Genomic DNA, 21,360 nt, shown 5'->3' on the forward strand with positions numbered 1-21,360 from the left:
GTCTGTTCTGAACCTACCCCCTCTCACCTTAAATGCATGCCCTCTGGGATCGGATCACTCAATAACAGGAAAAAGATATTGCTTGTCCACCCTATCTATGCCCCTCATAATTTTATACACTTCCAACAGATCACCCCTCAGCCTCTGCCGCTCCAGAGAAAAGAACCCAAGTTTGTCCAGACTCTCCTGATAGCACATGCCCTCTAATCCAGGCAGCATCCTAGTAAACCTCCTCTGCACCCTCTCTAAAGCCTAGACATCCTTCCTATAGTGAGGTGACCAGAATTGCACGCAATACTCTAAATGCGGCCTAACCAGAGTTCTATAAAGATGCATCACAACTTCTTGACTCCTGTACTCAATATCCCAATTGATAAATGCAAGTCATCTGGGACCTCACCCGTGGTCAAAGAGGACACAATGATACTGGTCAAGGCCCCAGCAATTTCCTTTCTCACTCCCTCAGTAACCCAAGGTATATCCCATCAGGCCCCGGGGACTTATCCACCTTAATACTGTTTAGGAGACCTAACACTACCTCCTCCTTGACCTCTAAGTGCCCTAACGTGTTTCCACCCTCAGTTCCAATTTCTGCGTCCTGCATGTCCCTTACCTGGGTGAATAAGAGAAATACTCATTCCGAACCTCACCCACATCCTTTGCATCCAAACATACATTCCCTTCTTTATCCTGAAGTGGTCCTACCCTTTCCTTCGTTATCCTCTTATTCCTGACATAGGTATAGAATGCCTTTGGATCCTCCTTAATCCTACTTGCTAAGGACTTTTCATGGCCCCTCCTGGCTTTCCTGATTCCTTTCTTGAGTTCATTTCTAGCTTCTCTATAGTCCTCGCGTGCTCTGTCTGATCCTAACTTCCGAACGTCTACATACTTGTCCTTTTTCTTCTTGACTAAGTTCATCACTTCTCTGGACATGCAAGGTTCCCTTATTTTCCCATTCATGTCCTGCCTTCTAATCAGGTTCATACCTATCCTGTACCCTGTGTATTTGATCCTCAAACACTTTCCACATGCTCGATGTGGACTTGCCAGCAAAAAGATTTTCCCAGTTTACTCTACCTAGTTCCTGCCATATGCCTTCATAATTAGCTCTGCTCCAATTTAAAACCCTCCTGCTAGACTCTGTCTATACTTCTCGCTACCTCAGTAAAGAAGCCAGCATAATCAAAGACCCCAACCTCTCCAAACATTCTGTCTTCTCTCCCTTCCCATCGGGCAGAAAATACAAAAGCCTGTAAGCGCGTATCACCAGGCTCAAGGACAGCTTCTATCCCGCTGTTATAGGACTACTGAACGGTTCCTTAGTACAATCAGATGGACGCTTGACCTCACAGTCCGACTCATTATGACCTTGCACCTTATTGTCTGCCTGCCCTGCACTTTCTCTGTAACTGTAACACTTTATTCTGCATTCTGTTATTGTTTTCCCTTGTACTACCTCAATGCACTGACGTAATGAAATGATCTGTATGGATGGCATGCAAAACAAAGTTTTTCACTGTAGCTCGGTACATGTGACAATAATAAACCAATTTACCAATTTACCTTTGAGTCATAAGAGTCACACAGCACAAAAACAGGCCCTTTGGCCCACCACATCTATGCCAGCCATTTTGCCCACCTGCACTAATCCAATTTGTCCACGTTAGGATCATATCCTGTTTTGCTATTTGGACTATTTTGGATTTTGATTATGGCTTTCAGGAAGAAACACTAAGTCCATTTTGAAGGATTTTCTAACTGGAGATGGAATGGATAGATTTCCCAATGATTTCCTTGAGTTCAGGCTCATCAACTTCCCTCTCATTCTCCAACCAACTGCCTACAATAGGGGCAATAAACTAGGAAATGAAATCAGCTACAAGTTCCTTCTACCACTGTGAGGTGAGCTTGATGTGACCTTGCCTTCTGTGGAAGGTGGCTGTCGTAACGAGAGGAAGGTGGCAGCCAATTCCTTGCACGAGCAACCTCCGCAAAACAACTGAGACAATGACTCAATAGTCAGTCTGAGTGTACGGTTCTAAAGTGTCAGCCATCAGGAGAACTCCTGCTGTTTGAGATAGTATCACAGAGTATTTTGTGTTCACCTGAGATTCATGCAAAAGTCAGGAAGTTATATTGCAGTTTTATAAAACTCTGGTTAGGCCACATCTGGAGTACTATATTCAGTTCTGGTCGCCCCATTATAGGAAGGATATGGAGGCTTTGGAGAGGGTGCAGAAGAGGTTCACCAGAATGCTGCCTGGATTGGAAGGCATGTACTCCAAGGAGAGGATGGACAAACTTGGGTTGTTTTCTTTGGAGCAGAGGAGGCTGAGGGGAGACCTGATAGACGTTTACAAAATTATGAGAGACATAGATAGTATCTTTCTCCAAATCCAGTGCTGAAGAAAATGCATTTAAGGTAATAGGGGGAAAGCTCAAAGGAGATTTGTGGGGCAAGTTTTTTTTACACAGGGAGTGGTGGGTGCCTGGAATGAGCTGGCTGGGGTGATAGTGGAGGCAGATACGATAGTTTAAGAGGCTCTTAGATAGACACATGCGTTTGCAGAATTGGAGGGATACGGACATTGTGTAGGCAGAAGGGATTGGATGTTATTAGCTTAATTAGTTTGGCACAACATTGTGGGCTGAAGGGCCTGTCCTTCTGCTGTATGGTTCTGTGTTCTATATGTCGGTGTGGAACTCCCTTGGTACCTTGCTGGGCTCCAAGCTGAGATTGTGTGCTGAAGTCTCAGGAGTGTGACGGCGCAGAAACAGGCCCTTCGGCCCACCAAGTCCATGCCGACCCTTCTACCCATCTACGCCAATCCCATTTGCCCACATTAGGACCGTATCCTTGTATTTTGGGTTATGAGTGTGGCTTTCACAAAGAAACTAAGTCCATTTTGAAGAAATTTGAAATTGGGGATGGGTGAGTGGATTTCCCAATGAGTTCCTTATGTTCTAGCTCATCAACTCCCCTCTGAATCTCCACCAACCATCTCCAATCGCAGCAATAAACACTGACCAATTAACCTAATAACCCGCCCGCCTTTGGGACGTGGGAGGAAACGGGAGCGCCCAGGGGAAACGCACGCAGTCACAGGGAGAACGTGCAAACTCCACACAGACAGCGCCGAAGGTCGGGATTGAACCTGAGTGGTGGAACGGTGAGGTAGCATCACTACCTGCTGCACCAGTATTCAATTAGCAGCAAGGAAATCCTCAATATGGCCACATACCAGACTATGTAGGGAAATGATTTATTAAATAAAGGATTATATCCTTCACTCACATAAAAGAATGCAGTTTTCTTCTCTCAAATCATAGTTTCACTGCCAGGGGGGATCTAGGATAACAGTTCTCAAGAGGTCAGCTTTTATTTGGGAGAGATACAAAAGACTCATTGTAAGATTAGGAATTTGATCTGCATATAATTTCTCACTGACTCAATGCTCTCAGCCAAATAATCTATGGTTCGTTTCCATGGTCTCGAAAAGATAAGGAATGCATAAAGTCAGTTAAAAATGATATCAGAAATTTGTATTTCCTTTTGATCAGAGATCACACAACTGCAGCACACATGGAGACCTATCAGCCCAGTGTGTCTGTGCCGGCTCAGGAAACAGGCCCTTCGGCCCAATGTGTCCATGCCAACCAAGTTGCCTACCTGAGCTAGTCCCATTTGCCTGCATTAGACCCATATCCCTCTAAACCTTTCCCACCCTTGCATCTGTCTGAATGTCTTTTAACCATTGTAATTGTACCTGCCTCAACCACTTCCTCTGGCAGCTCGTTCTATATATCGACTATCCTCTGTGTGGAAAACTTGCCCCTCAAGGTCCCCTTTAAATCCTTCCCCTCTCACTTTAAACCTCTGCCCTCTCACAGGCACAGTAGTGTAGCGGTTAGCGTAACGCTATTACAGCGCCAGCGACCCGGATTCGATTCCCGCCGCTGTCTGTAAGGAGTTTGTACGTTCTCCCCGCGTGTCTGCGTGGGTTTCCTCCGGGTGCTCCGGTTTCCTCCTACATTCCAAAGACGTACAGGTTAGGAAGTTGTGGGCATGCTATGTTGGCACCAGAAGCGTGGCGACACTTGCGGGCTGCCCCCAGAACACTCTACACAAAAGATGTATTTCACTGTGTGTTTCGATGTACGTGTGACTAATAAAGAAATCTTATCTTATCTTAGACTCCCCTACCCTGGGAAAAAGACCATTCACCTTATTCAAGCCCCTCAAGATTTTATAATCCTCTGTAAGGTCACCCCTCAGCCTCCTTCGCCCCAGGGAAAACAGTCCCAACCTACCCAGTCTCTCCTCCTAACTCAAGCCCTCCAGTCCCGTCAACATCCCCATGAACCTCTTCTGCACCCCTTCCAGCTTAATGACATCCTTCCTATAGCTGGGTGACCAAAACTGCACACAATATTCCAGGTGTGATCTCACCAATGTACTGTACAGCTGCAATATGACGTCCCAACTCCTGTGCTCAGTGCCCTGACCAATGAAAGCCCCAAGCATGCCAAATACTTTCTTCACCACCCTGTCTACCTGCGTCACCACTCTCAGGGAACCATGTACTTATACCCCAAGTGGAAACAATTCCAATACTTTTTGCCCAACAGGAGTCACTTGATATGTGTCCAAGTCCCTTATAATACAATCAGGGAAACGTCCAGCTAATTTTCGACCCACAGGAGTTTCTTCAGGCAATTAATACCCTCCAACTGCAGAACACATTCATTCTTCCTATCAACAATCCTGGCCCAGAAACAGGCCATTTGGCCCAACTGGTTCATTCCTTACCCTTCCTCATCCACTTTTAACACACAATTCACCGCATCTATTCGCCAACTTACAAAAGGAACGCGGTCCGAGAAAGCATTTTGTATATTGAAAAGGCAGTGCAGAATACATTGTGGATATTCTCATATAATGTACTCTCAAGGGCAGAGAGTGGTGCGTTACTCGATAGAGGAGCTAGGTTCGTAAACCGAAGACCCATACCCCAAAGAGTCAATAGTGTAAAGAAGAAAATTCATAAACCAATGGTCTGTGAATCCAGAAATACCTGTATTTCTTTCTTATAGCACTAACGTCAAAGCACAAATGTACAGCTATTCCTCAAGTAACATAATTTCACTTAATGAGACATCCCACTCGTAGATCGAGGAATGGCTCCGATGGCACTGGGATATTCTGAAGAGGACATGTCAGATGCTTCACCCTCTTTACATTGCACCCCCACACTCCCACCAACACAAACCAGATGCACAAGTCAAGCCCGAGGGTTGGAGTCAGTCCACAGTTTCCCTATTACCTGTGAATTAAAGGACCATTTAACAGTCATTAAACAGATTAGACAGTGGGTCAAACTCTCCTGTGCAAACAATGGAACCGACAGTCTAACAGAACACGGCAGCACAAGTGTACAAATTTCTACAGATGTGCTGTTGAAAGTATCCTGTCTAGTTGCATCACGGTCTGGGACGGCAATTCAAATATGTAGGAATGTAAGAAGCTGCAGGGAGTAGTGGACTCTGCCCAATACATCACGGGCACATCCCTCCCCACCATCGGTAGTATCTACAGGAGGTGCTGCCTCAAGATGGCAACGTCCATCATCAAAGATCCCCACAATCCGGGCCATGCCATCTTTTCACAGCTCCCATCAGGCAGAAGGTACAGAAGCCTGAAGTCCCACACCACCAGGTTCAGGAACAGCTACTTCCCTTCAACCATTCGGTTCTTGAACCAACCGGCACAACCATAATCAATACCTTAGTGTAGCAACATTGGGACCACTTTGCACTACAATGAACTTTTTCTTTGGTTCTAATTGTAAAAATTGTGTATAATTTATGTTTAATTTATGTTTTTCTTGTGAATGTTGTGCATCTGATGCTGTGTGCCTGTGATGCTGCTGCAAGTAAGTTTTTCATTGTACCTGTGCACACATGGACTTCTGCAGATGACAATAAACTCCACTTTGATTCCAATGCCACAAGGCCAGCTCAGTGGCGCAGCAGGTAGAGTTACTGCCTCACAGCTCCAGAGACCCAGGTTCGATCCTGACCTCGAGTCCTGTCTGTGCGGAGTTTACACGTTCACCCTGCGGCTTTGTGGGTTTCCTCCGGGTGCTCCGGTTTCCTCCACATCCCAAAGACATGCAGGTTAGTGGGTTAATTGGCTGCTGTAAATTGTTCCTTAATGTACAGGTGAGGGGTAGATCTTGGGGGGGGGGGAAGTTGAGGAGAATGTGGGGAGAATAAAATGAGGTTTGTGCAGGATTAGTGTGAATGGGTGCTCGTCGACTGATGTGCACTCGCTGTGCTGAAGAGCCTGCTTCCATGCTGGGTCTTTTTATATGATTTTTATTAAAAGTTTGATGCTTTTTATTCATCCATTTTCTGGGATGAGGATTTCACCCCTCCTGAACTGAATGAGAAGATGGAGTGAGCTAATAGGGATGGGGGGGTGAGCTGCCTCCTTGAACAGGTGTGGCCTTTCTGGTGAGGGTGATCCCACGGTGCTTTTGGGAGGGAGTTTCAGATTTGGACCCAGCCACGAGGAAGGTCCAGCGATATATCTCCGTCAGGATGGCGGGGACTTGGAGGGGAACCTGCATGTGGCGGCGGTGGAAGTTGTGGGTTCAGCAGTGAAAATAATAATGAAGACCCAATGACGAGGTTGGAATCTGCAGCGACAAACAATCTGCTGGGGGAGCTCAGCGGGTCAAGCAGCATCTGCTGGGGGGAAAGGACCTGTCGACGTTTCAGGTTGAAACCCTGCATCAGGGCTGAGAGTGGAGGGGGAGATGGCCGGTGTAATGGAAGAGAGGTGAGGCAGGAGCCAGAGGTGATTGGTGGATCGTGGAGGGATGAGGGATGATGGGCAGATCCAGCCAGGTAGAGGAGGGGGAGTTGGGAGACAAGAAGAGGTCCCATAATGAATGTGCGAATGGTTTGGTCACTAATATAACAAGGGCAATCACAGCACCCTTGGTCTTTTCTTGCCAAAAAAAGTATTATGCTAATATAATGGGGAGTTGTAGCTTTAATAATATTGACCCAGCTGATGCTCCACGTGAATCGATACCTGCTGAATGAATCACTGAATCTTAAATTATGTACTTCTGACCAACATCACAACTAGCAAATTAGACAGGTGCCTCTGGGCAAACAATGGTTGCTGCATCAATGTACATCTGGATGTGTTCTGCATTTAACGTCCTGAAGTAGGACACTGAGCTGACACACGTGGGATAGGCTGACAATTCAAGCAAACAATAGCTTACTTTTAATGCCTGTTAAGGTGCTGTTAATCAAAGCGTAGACCTAATCAGAATAAGGAACCTTCAGGTATTAAGTGAAATGCTTCTGAATAATCATCCTGTACAAAGCGACATCTGTTAGAAGTAATTTTGCCCGTGGAACAGCTGCTGTGATGGTTTGAAATCTGTACTGCTTCTCTTTGATGTGCACTGGGCCCACACCACTCCCAATCCCCATTTGATGCTAGACTCCCTGCAAGTCACAAATTCTACAATTGGGAGTGTGAACAAGAACTTAAGTACGACCACTTTCAGCGAGGCACACTGAACAGATACATGTTATACACAAAAAGTGCAAATCCTTAAAATGTTTAATGGATATCGAGGCTCCCGTGGTGTTATAGGTGCCCCGCTCTCTGTGTACAACCCAGCCTGCAGAAACCAACTTCCTTGCTCTTCTTCCAAGCAACATTCTGGGACCTTGTCCATTCACCTCTGTTCTCTCTCAGCTGAGAGGTGGCACTTCCAACATCATTACCCGTGCAGTGTCAGCAGTGGCTCTTGGGTTAAAGTGCCGAGCGGAGATTTGAACCCAACATCCCCTGACTCTCAGGTAAAAGTGTTACTCACTGAGCCACAGTTTACACTGCCGAAGGTGATATATAAATGGAAGTTGTTGTTGCTGCCACTGTTCTAGGCTGCGGGCAATAATCACACAAAATCATCTATTAGTGCTTCTTTGCAGTTTCCCTCATTGGTATCACACCTTCTCTCTGACTTTTCCCCTGGGAATGAAGTAGTTTCTCTCACACATTTTATATCTGCAGCCAGGTTCTTCTGGAATCACTGCAACCCAGAAAGACATCATTCAGCCCATTGGGTCCCTGCCATCCAATCAGTCCCTTTTCCTGTAGCTCCCTGCAAATTATACTTCTCCAAGCTCCTATCTGACTTCCTTTCGAAGCTCTGATTGTTTCCATCACCCCCACAGGCACTCACCAATTTCTACAGAACAGCAATAATCCTCGAGGCTTTAGAGAGGGTGCAGAGGAGGTTTACTGGGGTGCTGCCTGGATTCGAGGGCATGTGCTATCAGGAGAGGCTGGACAAACTTGGGCTCTTTTCTCTGGAGCGCTGGAGGCTGAGGGGTGATCTGTTGGAAGTGTATAAAATTATGAGGGGCATAGATAGGGTGGACAAGCAATATCTTTTTCCCATTATTGAGCGATCCGATACCAGGGGGCATACATTTAAGGTGAGAGGGAGTAGGTTCAGAACAGACGGGAGGGGTACGTTTTTTACTGAGAGAGTGGTGGATGCCTGGAATGCGTTGCCTGATAGGGTGGTGGAGGCAAATTCATTGGGGGCTTTTTAAGAGGGGCTTGGATGGGCACATGAATGAGAGGAAAATGGAGGGATCTGGGAATTCTGTAGGTAGGAGGGAATAGCGATGTTGGCACAACATTGTGGGCCGAAGGGCCTGTTCTGTGCCATACTGTTCTATGTTCTCTGTAATCCTTTCCCCCAACCCTCCCCATGTCTTTTGCCCCTCACTTTAAATTTGTTCCCCTGTTACTTCAAGCATCGACAAACGGGAAGAGCTCCCCTCCCTACACTCTGTTCATAAACTTGTACACTTCCAGCAAATCTCCATTCAGCCCTAAGATCACTGCATCGTATACATAAAGCCATGCTTTTCTCCCACATCTGTGACGTCAGCACCCCAAACCCCCAAAGACTTGAAAAAAGAAAGCTAGAATGTTTGAGGATTAACTACATAAAACTGAATGCTGGGTGTGTCTCAGTGGGAGTCTATACTTAGAAGGCTGTGGGTTCAATCCTAGTGCAGCACAGAGGGATTGCTGCCCCCTTAAAGGTGCTGTCTACTCAGTGACATGATAAGCTGAAGCGCTCCCAGATGGACATAAAGATCCTATTGCACATTTTACAGATAAGTTGGGTAGTTAATCGTGAGTCATACAGCAAAGAAACAGGCCTTTCAGCCCATTATGTCAATGCTAACCAGCTATCATCGGACAGGAGGTACAGAAGCCTGAAGTCCCACACCACCAGGTTCAGGAACAGCTACCATTCCGTTCTTGAACCAACCAGCACAGCCTTAAACACAACAGTTTAGCAACACTATGACCACTTTGATCACTATGCACTAAAATGGATCTTTCTTTTGATCTAATTGTGTTCTTTCTTGTAAAAATTGTGCATAAATTATTTATGTTTCTCTTGTGAATGCTGCTTATCTGATGCTATGTGCCTGTGATGCTGCTGCAAGTAAGTTTTTCATTGCACCTGTGCACACATGGACTTGCGTGGATGACAATAAACTCGACTTTGACTTTGACCATCAATTAGCTATCCATACTAGAGACACAAGAGACTGCAGATGCTGGAATCTGGAGCAAAACACAAGCTGCTGGAGGAAGTCAGCAGGTCGAGCAGCATCTGTGGAGGCAAAGGAATAGTCAACGTTACAGGTCAAGGCCCTGCATCGGGACTGGACGCTACCTATAGCTGCCTACAGTAATCCCATTTACCAACACTTGGTCCATTGCCTCTTATTGCCTTGATTCTAAAAACAATCCACTGGAGGAAGTCAGCGGGTCAGGCAGCATCTGTGGAGGGAAGCAGACAGCTAGCGTTTCGGGTCGAGACCCTTCATCTGGACTAATGAAAGGGCTCAATCCAAAACATCGACTATCCATTTCCCCCCGCAGATGCTGCTCGACCCACTGAGTTTCTCCAGCAGTTTGTTTTTTGCATCAGGGTGATGTCTTGGTTCTTGGCCTTGGTTGTCCGCAACATGTCTTGGTTCTCCCACTCAATATTTAGTTCTCAACCACCATTACTGACAAAAATAATCACCTGATCATTCCAGTTTGTGGGAGCTTTCTGTGTACAAATTGCCTGTCCTTGTTTCCTTTGTTAAAGCAGGCTCATTCTGCAAGCAAAGCACTTCATTATCTTTAAGCTGCTTTTGGAATCATCTGAAGAATGATGTCCTACTTTCTTTCCATGATTCCATTTGGTTATCTTCCCAAAGAACCTGGTCTTCCATGCACCCAATTTACCTCAGCACTGTAATGTTATCCCTACAGCAGCTTGCAAGTGTCAATGCAATGAATTAATTGAACAATAGGTTAACATGAAATATGAAAACCATTAAACAGAAGTCCTACGAGTCGCTGCCAAAAGCGTGAAAAATATTTTCCCTTTCAATTTCAAGGAATGTGTTTTCTTTCCAATTTTTATATTAAAGATGCATAATTCAGTAGTATCTCTGTGAGTTCAAAGTATATTATTTTGACAGATGTTCTGGAGTCTGTTATTTCGCTGCTGAAGAGCAAAGAGACCACACCACCAGGTTCAGGAACAGCGACTTCCCTTCAACCATTTGGTTCTTGAACCAACCGGCACAACCTTCATCAGTGGAGTTTAGCAACACTATGACCACTTTGATCACTTTGCACTGAAATAGACTTTGTCTTTTTTGTTTCAATTGTGCTGTTTCTTCTAAACATTATGTTTAATTTATCCTTTTCTTGTGAATGCTGCTTATCCGATGTTATGTGCCTGTGATGCTGCTGCAAGTTTTTCATTGCCCCATGTGCATACATGTACTTGTGCATATGACAACAAATTCAACTTTGACTTTGGGGCAGGCACGGTAGTGTAGCAGTTAGCGTAACACTATTACAGCGCCAGCGACCCGGGTTCAATTCCAGCCACTGTCTGTAAGGAGTTTGTACGTTCTCCCCGTGTCTGCGTGGGTTTCCTCCGGGTGCTCCGGATTCCTCCCACATTCCAAAGACGTACGGGTTAGGAAGTTGTGGGCGTGCTATGTTGGCGCCGGAAGCGCGGCGACACTTGTGGGCTGCCCCCAGAACACTCTACGCAAAAGATGCATTTCACTGTGTGTTTCGATGTACATGTGACTAATAAAGAAATCTTATCATATACGAGATGTTTAGGTTTATTGGTTAAGGCTGGTTCTCAATAATCAGATATGTGTCTCACTACCTAGACTGGATTAGAAACAATCAGATTCCTCGCATAAAGAGTCAAATCAACCAATGAATGGCAATGGAGCACATGTGGTAAAGGCCATGTAAAAGTCTTGTGTTTGATTCTGCTCTGTGTCTTAGTACTTCAATATAATCACTGGAAATGCTCAGCAGGTCAGCCAGCACCGGGAGAAGTGAATATCACATTGAGCTGCAAGGGCTGGGTTCAGATGGGGCGAGGTATATTGCTACTGGTTTATTATTGACATGTGTACCGAGATACAGTGACAAACTTGATTTGCTGGGCAGATCATTCCATACACTTAGGTAGTAAAAAGAAAACAATTCAGTATATAGTGTAGCAGCTACAGAGAAAGTGCAGTGCAGGTGGACAAATAAAGTGCAAGGGCTAAGACGAGATAGATCGGGAGATCAAGTATTCATCTTTCACATATGAGGTGTCTGTTCAAGAGTCTGATAATAGGGGGATAAAAGCTGTCCTTGAGTCTGGTGGGAAGTGTTTTCAAACTTTTGTATCTTCTGCCCAATGGAAGGGGGGAGAGGAGAGAATGATTGGAGTGAGAGAGATCTCTAATTAAGTTGGCTGCTTTCCTGCAGCAGTGGGAAGTGTAGACGGATCAATGGCGGGGAGGCCGGTTTCTGTGATAGACTGGGCTGTGTCCACAACTCTCTGCAGTTTCTTGTGGTCAGGGGCAAAGCAGTTGCCGTACCAAGCCGTGATGCATCCAGATAGGATGCTTTCTATGGGGCATCTGTAAAAGTTGGTGAGGGTCACTGAGGTCATGCCGAATTTCCTCAGTCAGAAATGTACAGATGCTCAGTCAGTAAGCTTATTTAAAACAGAGATTGCTAGGTTTCTGGATATTAAGGGAATTAAGGGATATGGGGAAAATCCAGGAAAATGAGGTAGAAGATGTCACAATCTTGATGAATGGTGGAGCACACTCAAAGAGAAGCCTTCTCCTGCTTCTGATTCTTAAGATAAGATTTCTTTATTAGTCACATGTACATCGAAACACACAGTGAAATGCACCTTTTGCGTAGAGTGTTCTGGGGGGCAGCCTGCAAGTGTCGCCACGCTTCCGGTGCCAACATAGCACACCCGCAACTTCCTGACCCGTACGTCTTTGGAATGTGGGAGGAAACCGGAGCACCCGGAGGAAACCTATGCAGACACGGGGAGAGCGTACAAACTCCTTACAGACAGCAGCCGGAATTGAATCCGGGTCACTGGCGCTGTAAAGCGTTACACTAACGTTAAATAGAAACATTTATATTAAAATAAAGCAAACTACTTACCTTCTCTTGCATTTTTAATTAAGGTTGGTGACCCCAATCAGGTGAACGGGGTTATGATAGATCCCCAGCTACAGGCTGACATGAAGCAGAGGGGTTGGATTTGTGATGCATCCACACTGCAGTGCATAGGCACTGAGATTCAGAGTGCACTGATACACACACTCCAGTGTTATACAGCATTACACAGACCTTACAACATTAGCAACACATTACACAGAAAATAAAAAATCTGGTCTTAACTATCACTCACCCTCCTGGCTGTCTCCACCTTCACCCTCCCCTGTCCCCCCACCTGGCTCCATCTGCTCATCATTTCTCACCCCTCCTCAGTCCACCAATCATCTCCTGGCCCCTCTCTCAGTCTTGCCCCTCTCCTCTTCACACGGGCCATCTCCCCCTCCACTCTTGGTCCTGCTGCAGCGTCTCGACCCGAAACGTCGATAATTCCTCTCCCTCCACAGATGCTGCCTGACCCGCTGAGTTCCCCCAGCAGTTTGTTTCTTGGTCTAGATTCCAGCATCTGCAGTGTCTGGTGTCTCCTTATCTATCGCTTAGGTCATCCTGTTTCACCCAATCAAAAATTATTCCTCGACCAGCTTCTTTCTCTCTCCACAGATGCTGCCTGGCCAGATGAGTGTTTCCAACATTTTCTGGTTCTATTGCAGCAGACTGGAGGTTCTCTATATGCAACACAATCTATTGCATTAACTCTGTTCCTTTCTCTCTCCACCGAGTCTACCTGACCATGATTCCTTCCTAACGGCCTCCAAAGCTGGTATATAAGGACCTTCATAAACACCTCATTGTCAATGCAACTTAGTGGGCATAGTTAGAGTCACAGAGTAATACAGCACGGAAACAGGCCCTTCAGCCCAACTCATCCATGCTGACCAAGATCCCTCTCGAAGCTTGTCCCATTTTCCTGTGTTTGGGCAATATCCCTCTAAACCTTTCCTATCCTTGTACTTATCCAAATGTCTTTTAAATGTTGTTACTGTACCTGTTTCAACCACTTCCTCTGGCAGCTCGTTCCCCATACGGACCACCTTCTGTGTGAAGAAGTTGCCCCTCAGGTAATATTGCAGCTCTATAAAACTCTGGTAAGACCACACTTGGAGTATTGTGTTCTGTTCTAGTCGCCTCATTATAGGAAGGATGTGGAAGCTTTAGAGAGGGTGCAGAGGAGATTTACCAGGATGCTGCCTGGATTGGAGAGCATGATTTATGAGGATAGGTTGAGTGAGCTGGGGTTTTTCTCTTTGGAGAGAAGGAGGATGAGAGGTGACTTGATAGAGGTGTACAAGATGATAAGAGGCATAGATCGAGTGGACAGTCAGACTTTTCCCCAGGGCGAAAATGACTAACACAAGGGGACATAATTTTAAGGTGATTGGAGGAAGGTATGGGGGGGATGCAAGAGGCAAGTTTTTTACACAGAGAGTGGTTGGTGCGTGGAACGCACTGCTCGCAGAGGTTGTCGGGGCAGATACTTTAGGGACATTTAAGAGACTCTTATATAGTCACATGAATGATAGAAAAATGGAGGACTATGTGGGAGGGAAGGGGTAGATAGATCCAGGAGCAGGATAAAACGTCGGCACAACATTGTGGGCCGAAGGGCCGGTACTGTACTGTAATGTTCTATGTTCTATGAATAAAGACCCAGCTTGCCCCACCTAGTCCCAGCTTGACTGGGTCACTGCCTTACACTCACCTTGGCTCTCTGGTGCAGGTTCGACATGGTCTCGGATTTTAACTCGCTCTTGTTCTTCCGACACAGCACGGTGGAGATAATGATGATGATGATGGTTACCACGCCGACGGGAGCCAGAACCGCGGCGATGATCCACAAGTTGTTCGGAGGGTTCTTCACTACAGCTACAGAAAGAAGAAACAGGTTAGACATAATCACTACTGATGAATCAAATCTACCAAAATTCCCAACAAGTGTAGCGGTTAGTGTAATGCTATTACAGCGCCAGCGACCCAGGTTCAATTCACGCTGCTGCCTGTAAGGAGTTTGTACGCTCTCCCCGTGTCTGCGTGGGTGTCCTCCGGGTGCTCCGGTTTCCTCCCACATTCCAAAGACGTACGGGCTAGGAGCTGTGGGTATGCTATGTTGGCGCTGGAAGCGTGGCGACACTTGCGGGCTGCCCCCAGAACACTCTACGCAAAAGTGTGTTTCAATGTACATGTGACTAATAAATAAATATCTTATCTTATGCCTGCCTACACCAGACCAGAATTTCCACTGGAGACACAAGAGACTACTGGAACCTGGAGCAACAAACAAACTGCTAGAGGAACTCAGTGGGTCAGGCAGCATCTGTGGAGGTCAATGTTTCAGGTCAAGATCCTGCATCAGGACTGAGGGGGGAGAGGGAAGCTAGCCAGTCGTATAAGACATTGGTGAGGCCGCACCTGAAATACTGTGTACAGTTTTGTTTCCCCTGTTATGAGAAAAATGTCATTAAGCTGGAAAGAGTGCAAAGGAGATTTATGAGGACGTTGCCAGGACTCGAGGGCCTGAGTTACAGGGAGAGGTTGGGCAGGCTGGGACTTTATTCCTTGGAGCATAGGAGACTGAGGGCTGACTTTATAGAGGTGTATATAATAATGAGGGGCATAGATAGGGTGAATGTACACAGTCTTTTTCCCAGATATTGGGAATCAAAAACTGGAGGCATTGCTTTAAGGTGAGTGGGGAAAGATTTAATAGGAACGTGAGGGGCAACTTCTTCACACAGAGGGTGGTGCGTATGTGGATCGAGTTGCCAAAGGAAGTGATTGAGGCAGGTACAATAACATTTAAAAGGCACTTGGACAGGTATATAGATGGGAAAGGTTTAGAGGGTTATGGGCCAAACGGATCTAGCTTGTATGGGCATCTTGGTCAGCGTGGACGAGTTGGGCCGAAGGGCCTGTCTCCATGCTGGATTACCCTATGACTCTGTAAAGAGGTGAGAGGGAGAGATGAGGCAGGGGCTGGCAGGCGATAGTGGATAAGGGGGATGGGGGAGGGGGAGGAAGGGGGAGAGTTGGGAGACCGTGGCCAGTGAGTGATGGGGGAGTCTCAGTATGAACCTGGTTGAAGAGCAGAAAAACAGTGAGAGGAGGACTCAAAACTTCAGTCGAAGAGAGGAAGAGAACCTCTTCAAAGTGGGCAGACTCCACAGTGGAGCAGTAAAATGGAGACTCGAGAGACCACAGCCTCTGTCGTCCCTTTTTAACGAAGGAGCTTTCTCCCAGAGTAGGCGATTTTCCACCAGCTTTGACCTGCTACTTCTGACGTGAATTGGACTGGCAGACGACGTGCTTGCTCCGTCAGACACACACGCAGTGACACCATTCCCGCGCCGTGCTCATTTACAGTGTGGCCAGGGAGGGCTGTCAAAGGCCACTCTCAACACACAACCAGGGCTTCCCTGGAGATTTTACCCACAGCAGCTCAAATTAAAGAGGATGTCCCTCAGCAGGTCCCAGCACCGTGCCAGGAACTCGGCTCAGTCAGGACCCCTTTAATTACTTTTCGGCTTTTCCCCAACAAAACCGGTGATCCCTGGATGATGCCCTCAGCCACAAACCTCCATCAGGACCTTTGTCCCCAGCCCTGACCCAATCCACGATCATCCAAAACCTCTCCTTCCTCTTTCCTCCTTCATGATGCTCCTCAAGATACCCCTCTATGGAGAAGGCCACTTGGCCCAATGGGTGGTACAGCAATGCAGCGGGTAGTGCTGCTACCTCACAGCCCCTGACCTTGGGTGCTGACTCTGTGGAGTTTGCACGTTCTCCAAGTAACCACGTGGGTATGTCTGAGTACGCCAGGTTCACCCCACGTGCAGGTAGGTCGATTAATTGTCTGCTGCAAGTTATAGCTTGATGGGTGGGTGCAGGAAAATCAGGGGGAGTTTAATCGGCATCTGAGAGAAGATAGATGGCCGGGAAATAAGTGGGAGAACAAGATTGATGGGAATGCTCTGAGAGCTAGTATAGACTCGATGGGCCAAGTGGTATTGGTATTGGTTTATTATTGTCACTTGTACCAAGGTACAGTGAAAAACTTGTCTTGCATACCGATTGTATGGGTCAATTCATAACACAGTGCAGTTACATTGAGGTAGTACAGAGTGCATTGAGGTAGTACAAGTAAAATAATAACAGAATACAGAGTAAAGTGTCGCAGCTACAGGGAAGTGCAGTGCAATAAGGTGCAAGGTCACAACAAGGTAGGTAGTGAGGTCAGAGTCCATCTCATCATATAAGGGAACCATTCAATAGTTTTATCACAGTGGGATGGAAGCTGTCCTTAAACCTGGTGGTACGTGCCCTCAGGCTCCTGTATCTTCTTCCTGATGGGAGAGGAGAGAGAATGACCCGGGTGGGTGGGGTCTCCCTTTACATCATGAGAAGTAACGTCTTCTTTATGTGATTCAATGTTGGCTTTTGTTGGATAAATCTCCCATAAGATTACTTGAGATTGATTGCCGAATTAAAGCTGCTATATAAATGCAAGCACAACTGTGTGGGACGGGGCAGATGAAAGACTCCTTTGCAGCAAGTATCTCCGACACTTGGTGCATATTACGTCTGGAAAGGAGACACAGTGTTCAACATTTCACACAGCCTAAAGGTGCAACGACTGATGATTGGGTTCAGAACATTAATCGAGCAACACAATGCTCTGGAATGTTAATATGGTCTGTTTAAAGACAGTGGGATTCATTTAAATTACATTATAGTCTACTCATAAGACAACAGAGTCTATCTAAATTTAATTATATTCTCTTGAAAAGACTAAATTACATTATGTTCCAACTAAATGGCAAATAAATGAAGAGGAAAATTCCAAATGTTTACAAGCTGAAGTCTTCTCCAACAAAGTACTTAAGTTTGACTTCATTGGTTCCTAGTCCTAACAAACAGGGCCAAAGTTCTATCACTGACATTATACTCACCATCACTGGTATTGGTTTATTATTGTCACTTGTACCGAGGTACAGTGAAAAACTTATCTTGCATACCATTCATATAGATCAATTCATTACACAGTGCATTGAGGTAGTACAAGGTAAAACAATAACAGAATGCAGAGTAAAGTGTCACAGCTACAGGGAAGTGCATTGCAGGTAGACAATAAGGTGCAAGGTCATAACAAGGTAGATTGTGAGGTCAAGAGTCCATCTTATTGTATAAGGTTGATGTCGTTCAATAGTCTTATCACCATGGGATAGAAGCTGTCCTTGATCCTGGTGGTATGTGACCTCAGTCTCCTGTATCTTCTGCCTGATGGGAGAGGGGAGAAGAGAGAATGTCTGCGGTGGGTGGGGTCTTTGATTATGCTGGCTGCTTCACCAAGGCAGCGAGAGGTATAGACAGAGTCCATGGAGGGGAGGCTGGTTTCCGTGACGTGCTGGGCTGTGTCCACAACTCTCTGCAGTTTCTCGCGGTCCTGGGCAGAGCAGTTGCCGTACCAAGCCGTGATGCATCGGTAAAAGTTGGTGAGTGTCATACATAGAGGTAGAGGAAACGATCAGTGAAAAAGAGGTGATGCACTTTTATCTCTTCAACACACACTCTGATCTTTCACAACTTTCAGGTTTCCTCCAAAACTGTGTCACTCCCTGTCTCCTTTTCAACTCCTGCTGCATTACTGGTCGAGGGAAGTCAGTACGCTAAGTGGTCAAAGTCAAAGTCAAGTCTATTGTCATCTGCACAAGTCCATGTGTGCACAGGTGCGATGAAAAACTTACTTGCAGCAGCATTACAGGCACATAGCTTCAGATACACAACATTCACAAGAAAAACATAAATTAAACATCAATTATACAAAATTATACAAGAAAGAACACAATTAGAATAAAAAAACAAAGTCCATTGTAGCATAAAGTGATCAAAGTGGTCATAGTGTTGCTTTACTGAGGTAGTGATTAGGGTTGTGACGGTTGGTTCAAGAACCAAATGGTTGAGGGAAGTCACTGTTCCTGAACCTGGTGGTGTGGGACTTCAGGCTTCTGTACCTCCTGCCCGATGGTAGCTACAAGAAGATGGCACGGCCCGGATTGTGGGGATCTTTGATGATGGATGTTGCCTTCTTGAGGCAGCACCTCCTGTAGATACTCCCAATGGTGGGGAGGGATGTGCCCGTGATGTATTGGGCTGAGTCCACTACTCCCTGCAGCTTCTTACGTTCCTGCGCATTCAAATTGCTGTACCAGACCGTGATGCAACCAGTCAGGACACTTTCGTCAGCACATCTGCAGAAGTTTGTTTGAGTGTTTGGTGACAAGCTGAACCTCCTTAACCTTTTCAGAAAGTAAAGACGCTGGCACGACTTCCTTGCGATTACATCTATGTGCAATCATGTTGCACCTATGGTCTTACACTCTTCAAAGGAACAAGTCAGAGACTGTTGGCAGGGTGGTTACCAGCGGACTGCGTTCAATGGCCAGGTGGTCTGTGTGTAAACCAGCATAAGGAAGAATATCCCACTCACCCCAGTGGGATATACAGCTTCTGTTATACCTTCTCATGGTTCATAAACAAGAACAGGTCCATCTAGCCTCTCGAGCCTGTTCTGTGTAACAAGGCCTCATCTCAGCCCATGATGTGTTTCCCCTTTGCTCCATTAACCTGTTCACGGTCACTCAGACCTGACACCAAGGGTTGCCTACAGAATTCCAGCATCCTCTGCATGGAGAAGACTTCCCTGACTTCACTCCTGAAACTTAACTCCTCTCAAATCTGAGACTTGCTTCACCCACTCCCCTCTCCCCCGAGGAAGCAAGAGGCTCACTTACGCTCCGCTTGGAGTTGAACGCGATAGCCAAGCTCCAAGGCCATGGACTGCGGGTCGACTGTGTTCAGGATCTTGGCTGCTGTTGTTCCTAGCAAGGCTCTGCCATCCTCCAAGGCATAGTAGGTCAACTCAGCCGGATTCTTCGGGCCAGAGAGACGATTAATCCTGACCAGCTGCGGAGAAATTAAAAAACAGGCCGTAAAAATATCAGTTGTCACCGATACGCCTGATGAACATTGATCCACAAAGCGGTGGGAGGTGCTACTCCTATGGAAGGTGCAGATAAAAGGGGATTCTAGGTAAAAACACGAGGGAGAAAGGAATAGAAGGCTCTGGTGTGGGAGGGAGATGAGCAGAAATCATATTACGGGAGGGTGGCAGCAATAGAGATAGAATCATAGGGTCATACAGCACGGAAACAGGCCCTTCCACCCAACTGGTCCATGCCGACCAAGACTCCCATCTAAGCTACTCCCATTTGCCCGCGTATGGCCCATATCCCTCTAAACTTTTCCTATCCATGTACCTGTCCAAGTACCTTCTAAACGTTGTTAATGTAACTGCCTCATCCATTTCCTCCACATATGACCACCCTCTGAGTGAAAAAGTTGCCACTCAGGTTCCTATTAAATCTCTCCCCATAAACCTACACCCTCTAGTTCTTGATTCCCCAACCCTGGAAAAAAGACTGTGCGCATTCTCTTATCTATGCCCCTCATAATTTTATATGCCTCTGTAAAATCATCCCTCAGTGTCCTACGCTCCACCTAAGTCCCAACCTGCTCAACCTCCCTCCATAACTCAGGCCCTCAAGTCCCGGCAACATCCTCGTAAATCTCCTCTGCACTCTTTCCAGCTTAATGGCATCTTCCCTACAGATGACGCAAAGGAGTTTATGAGGACGGTGTCAAAAATGGAGAAGTTTAGTTATCAGCAGAAATTGGCTGGCTGGGGTGCTTTACAACAGAGAAAGCTGGGGGAAGATTTAATCTCAGTATTATAAGATGCCTAAATAGGGTTTTTGAGATAGTCAAAACCTTTTTCCCAGTGCAGAGTGTCTAGAGCCAGAGGGCGCAGGTTTAAGGTGAGAGGGAGATCTGAGGGGTAAGTTTTTCACACAGAGGGTGAGGAATATCTGGAATGAGCAGCCAGAGGCGGTGGTGGAGGCAGATACGATGACAGCATTTAAGAGGCACTTCGACAGGTAAGGAGTAGAGGGATACGGGTCCAATGCGGGCAAATGGGATTGGAGGAGAGAGGCATCATAGTCGGCATGGATGAGGTGCACCATTCTGTGCTGTATGTTTCCAGGATTCCATGATTCTATGGTGAATGAGAAGGCTATACTTCACTTAGAACAAACTAAGTGTTTGGAAGGTTGGTAGATCGTACTTGGATCAGCACCTGATGAGGAGCCAATGGAGCAGTGTTATTATCACGCATTTATTGTCTAGATACCCAGTGCAAAGTCCTGGGTACCTGGGATCGAATCCCACCACAGCAGATGGTGATAAATTTGAATTTGAATTCAGGAATTAAAAATTCTATTGGTGGCCAAGAAAACCATTGTTGATTGTTGTAAAGACCCATCTGGTTCACTAATAGAACGTAGAACACTACAGCACACTACAGGCCCTTCGGCCCACAATGTTGTGCTGACATTTTATCCTGCTCTAAGATCTATCCAACCCTTCCCTCCCACATAACCCTCCATTTTTCAATCATTCATGTGCCCATCTAAGAATCTCTTAAATGTCCCTAATGTATCTGCCCCCACCACCTCTGCCGGCAGTGTGTTCCACGCACCCACCACTCTCTGTGTAAAAAACTTACCCCTGACATTTCCCTTATATCTTCCTCCAATCACCTTAAAATTATGCCCCCTCGTGTTAGCCATTTTCGCCCTGGGAAAAAGTCACTGACTGTGCACTCGATCTATGCC

At 46.3% G+C, this 21,360-nt stretch overlaps 1 protein-coding gene across 3 annotated transcripts in view; it reads right to left on the bottom strand.

Moving 5' to 3' along the window:
* kiaa1549la (KIAA1549-like a) overlaps positions 1 to 21,360 on the bottom strand; it is a 266,633-nt gene that overhangs the window by 107,068 nt on the left and 138,205 nt on the right. For all 3 annotated transcript variants that reach the window (XR_007957416.1, XM_052029051.1, XM_052029050.1), the window contains 2 exons: positions 19,420 to 19,591; positions 14,334 to 14,497 (listed from right to left, as the gene is read on the bottom strand). Coding sequence is in view for 2 of the 3 variants with exons in the window: in XM_052029051.1 (XP_051885011.1) it covers positions 14,334 to 14,497; positions 19,420 to 19,591 (336 nt within the window). In the remaining variant the exon portion in view is untranslated. The remainder of the gene's footprint in view (positions 1 to 14,333; positions 14,498 to 19,419; positions 19,592 to 21,360) is intronic.

This window comes from Pristis pectinata, chromosome 14, assembly GCF_009764475.1.
Source record: "Pristis pectinata isolate sPriPec2 chromosome 14, sPriPec2.1.pri, whole genome shotgun sequence".
Taxonomy (NCBI): domain Eukaryota; kingdom Metazoa; phylum Chordata; class Chondrichthyes; order Rhinopristiformes; family Pristidae; genus Pristis; species Pristis pectinata.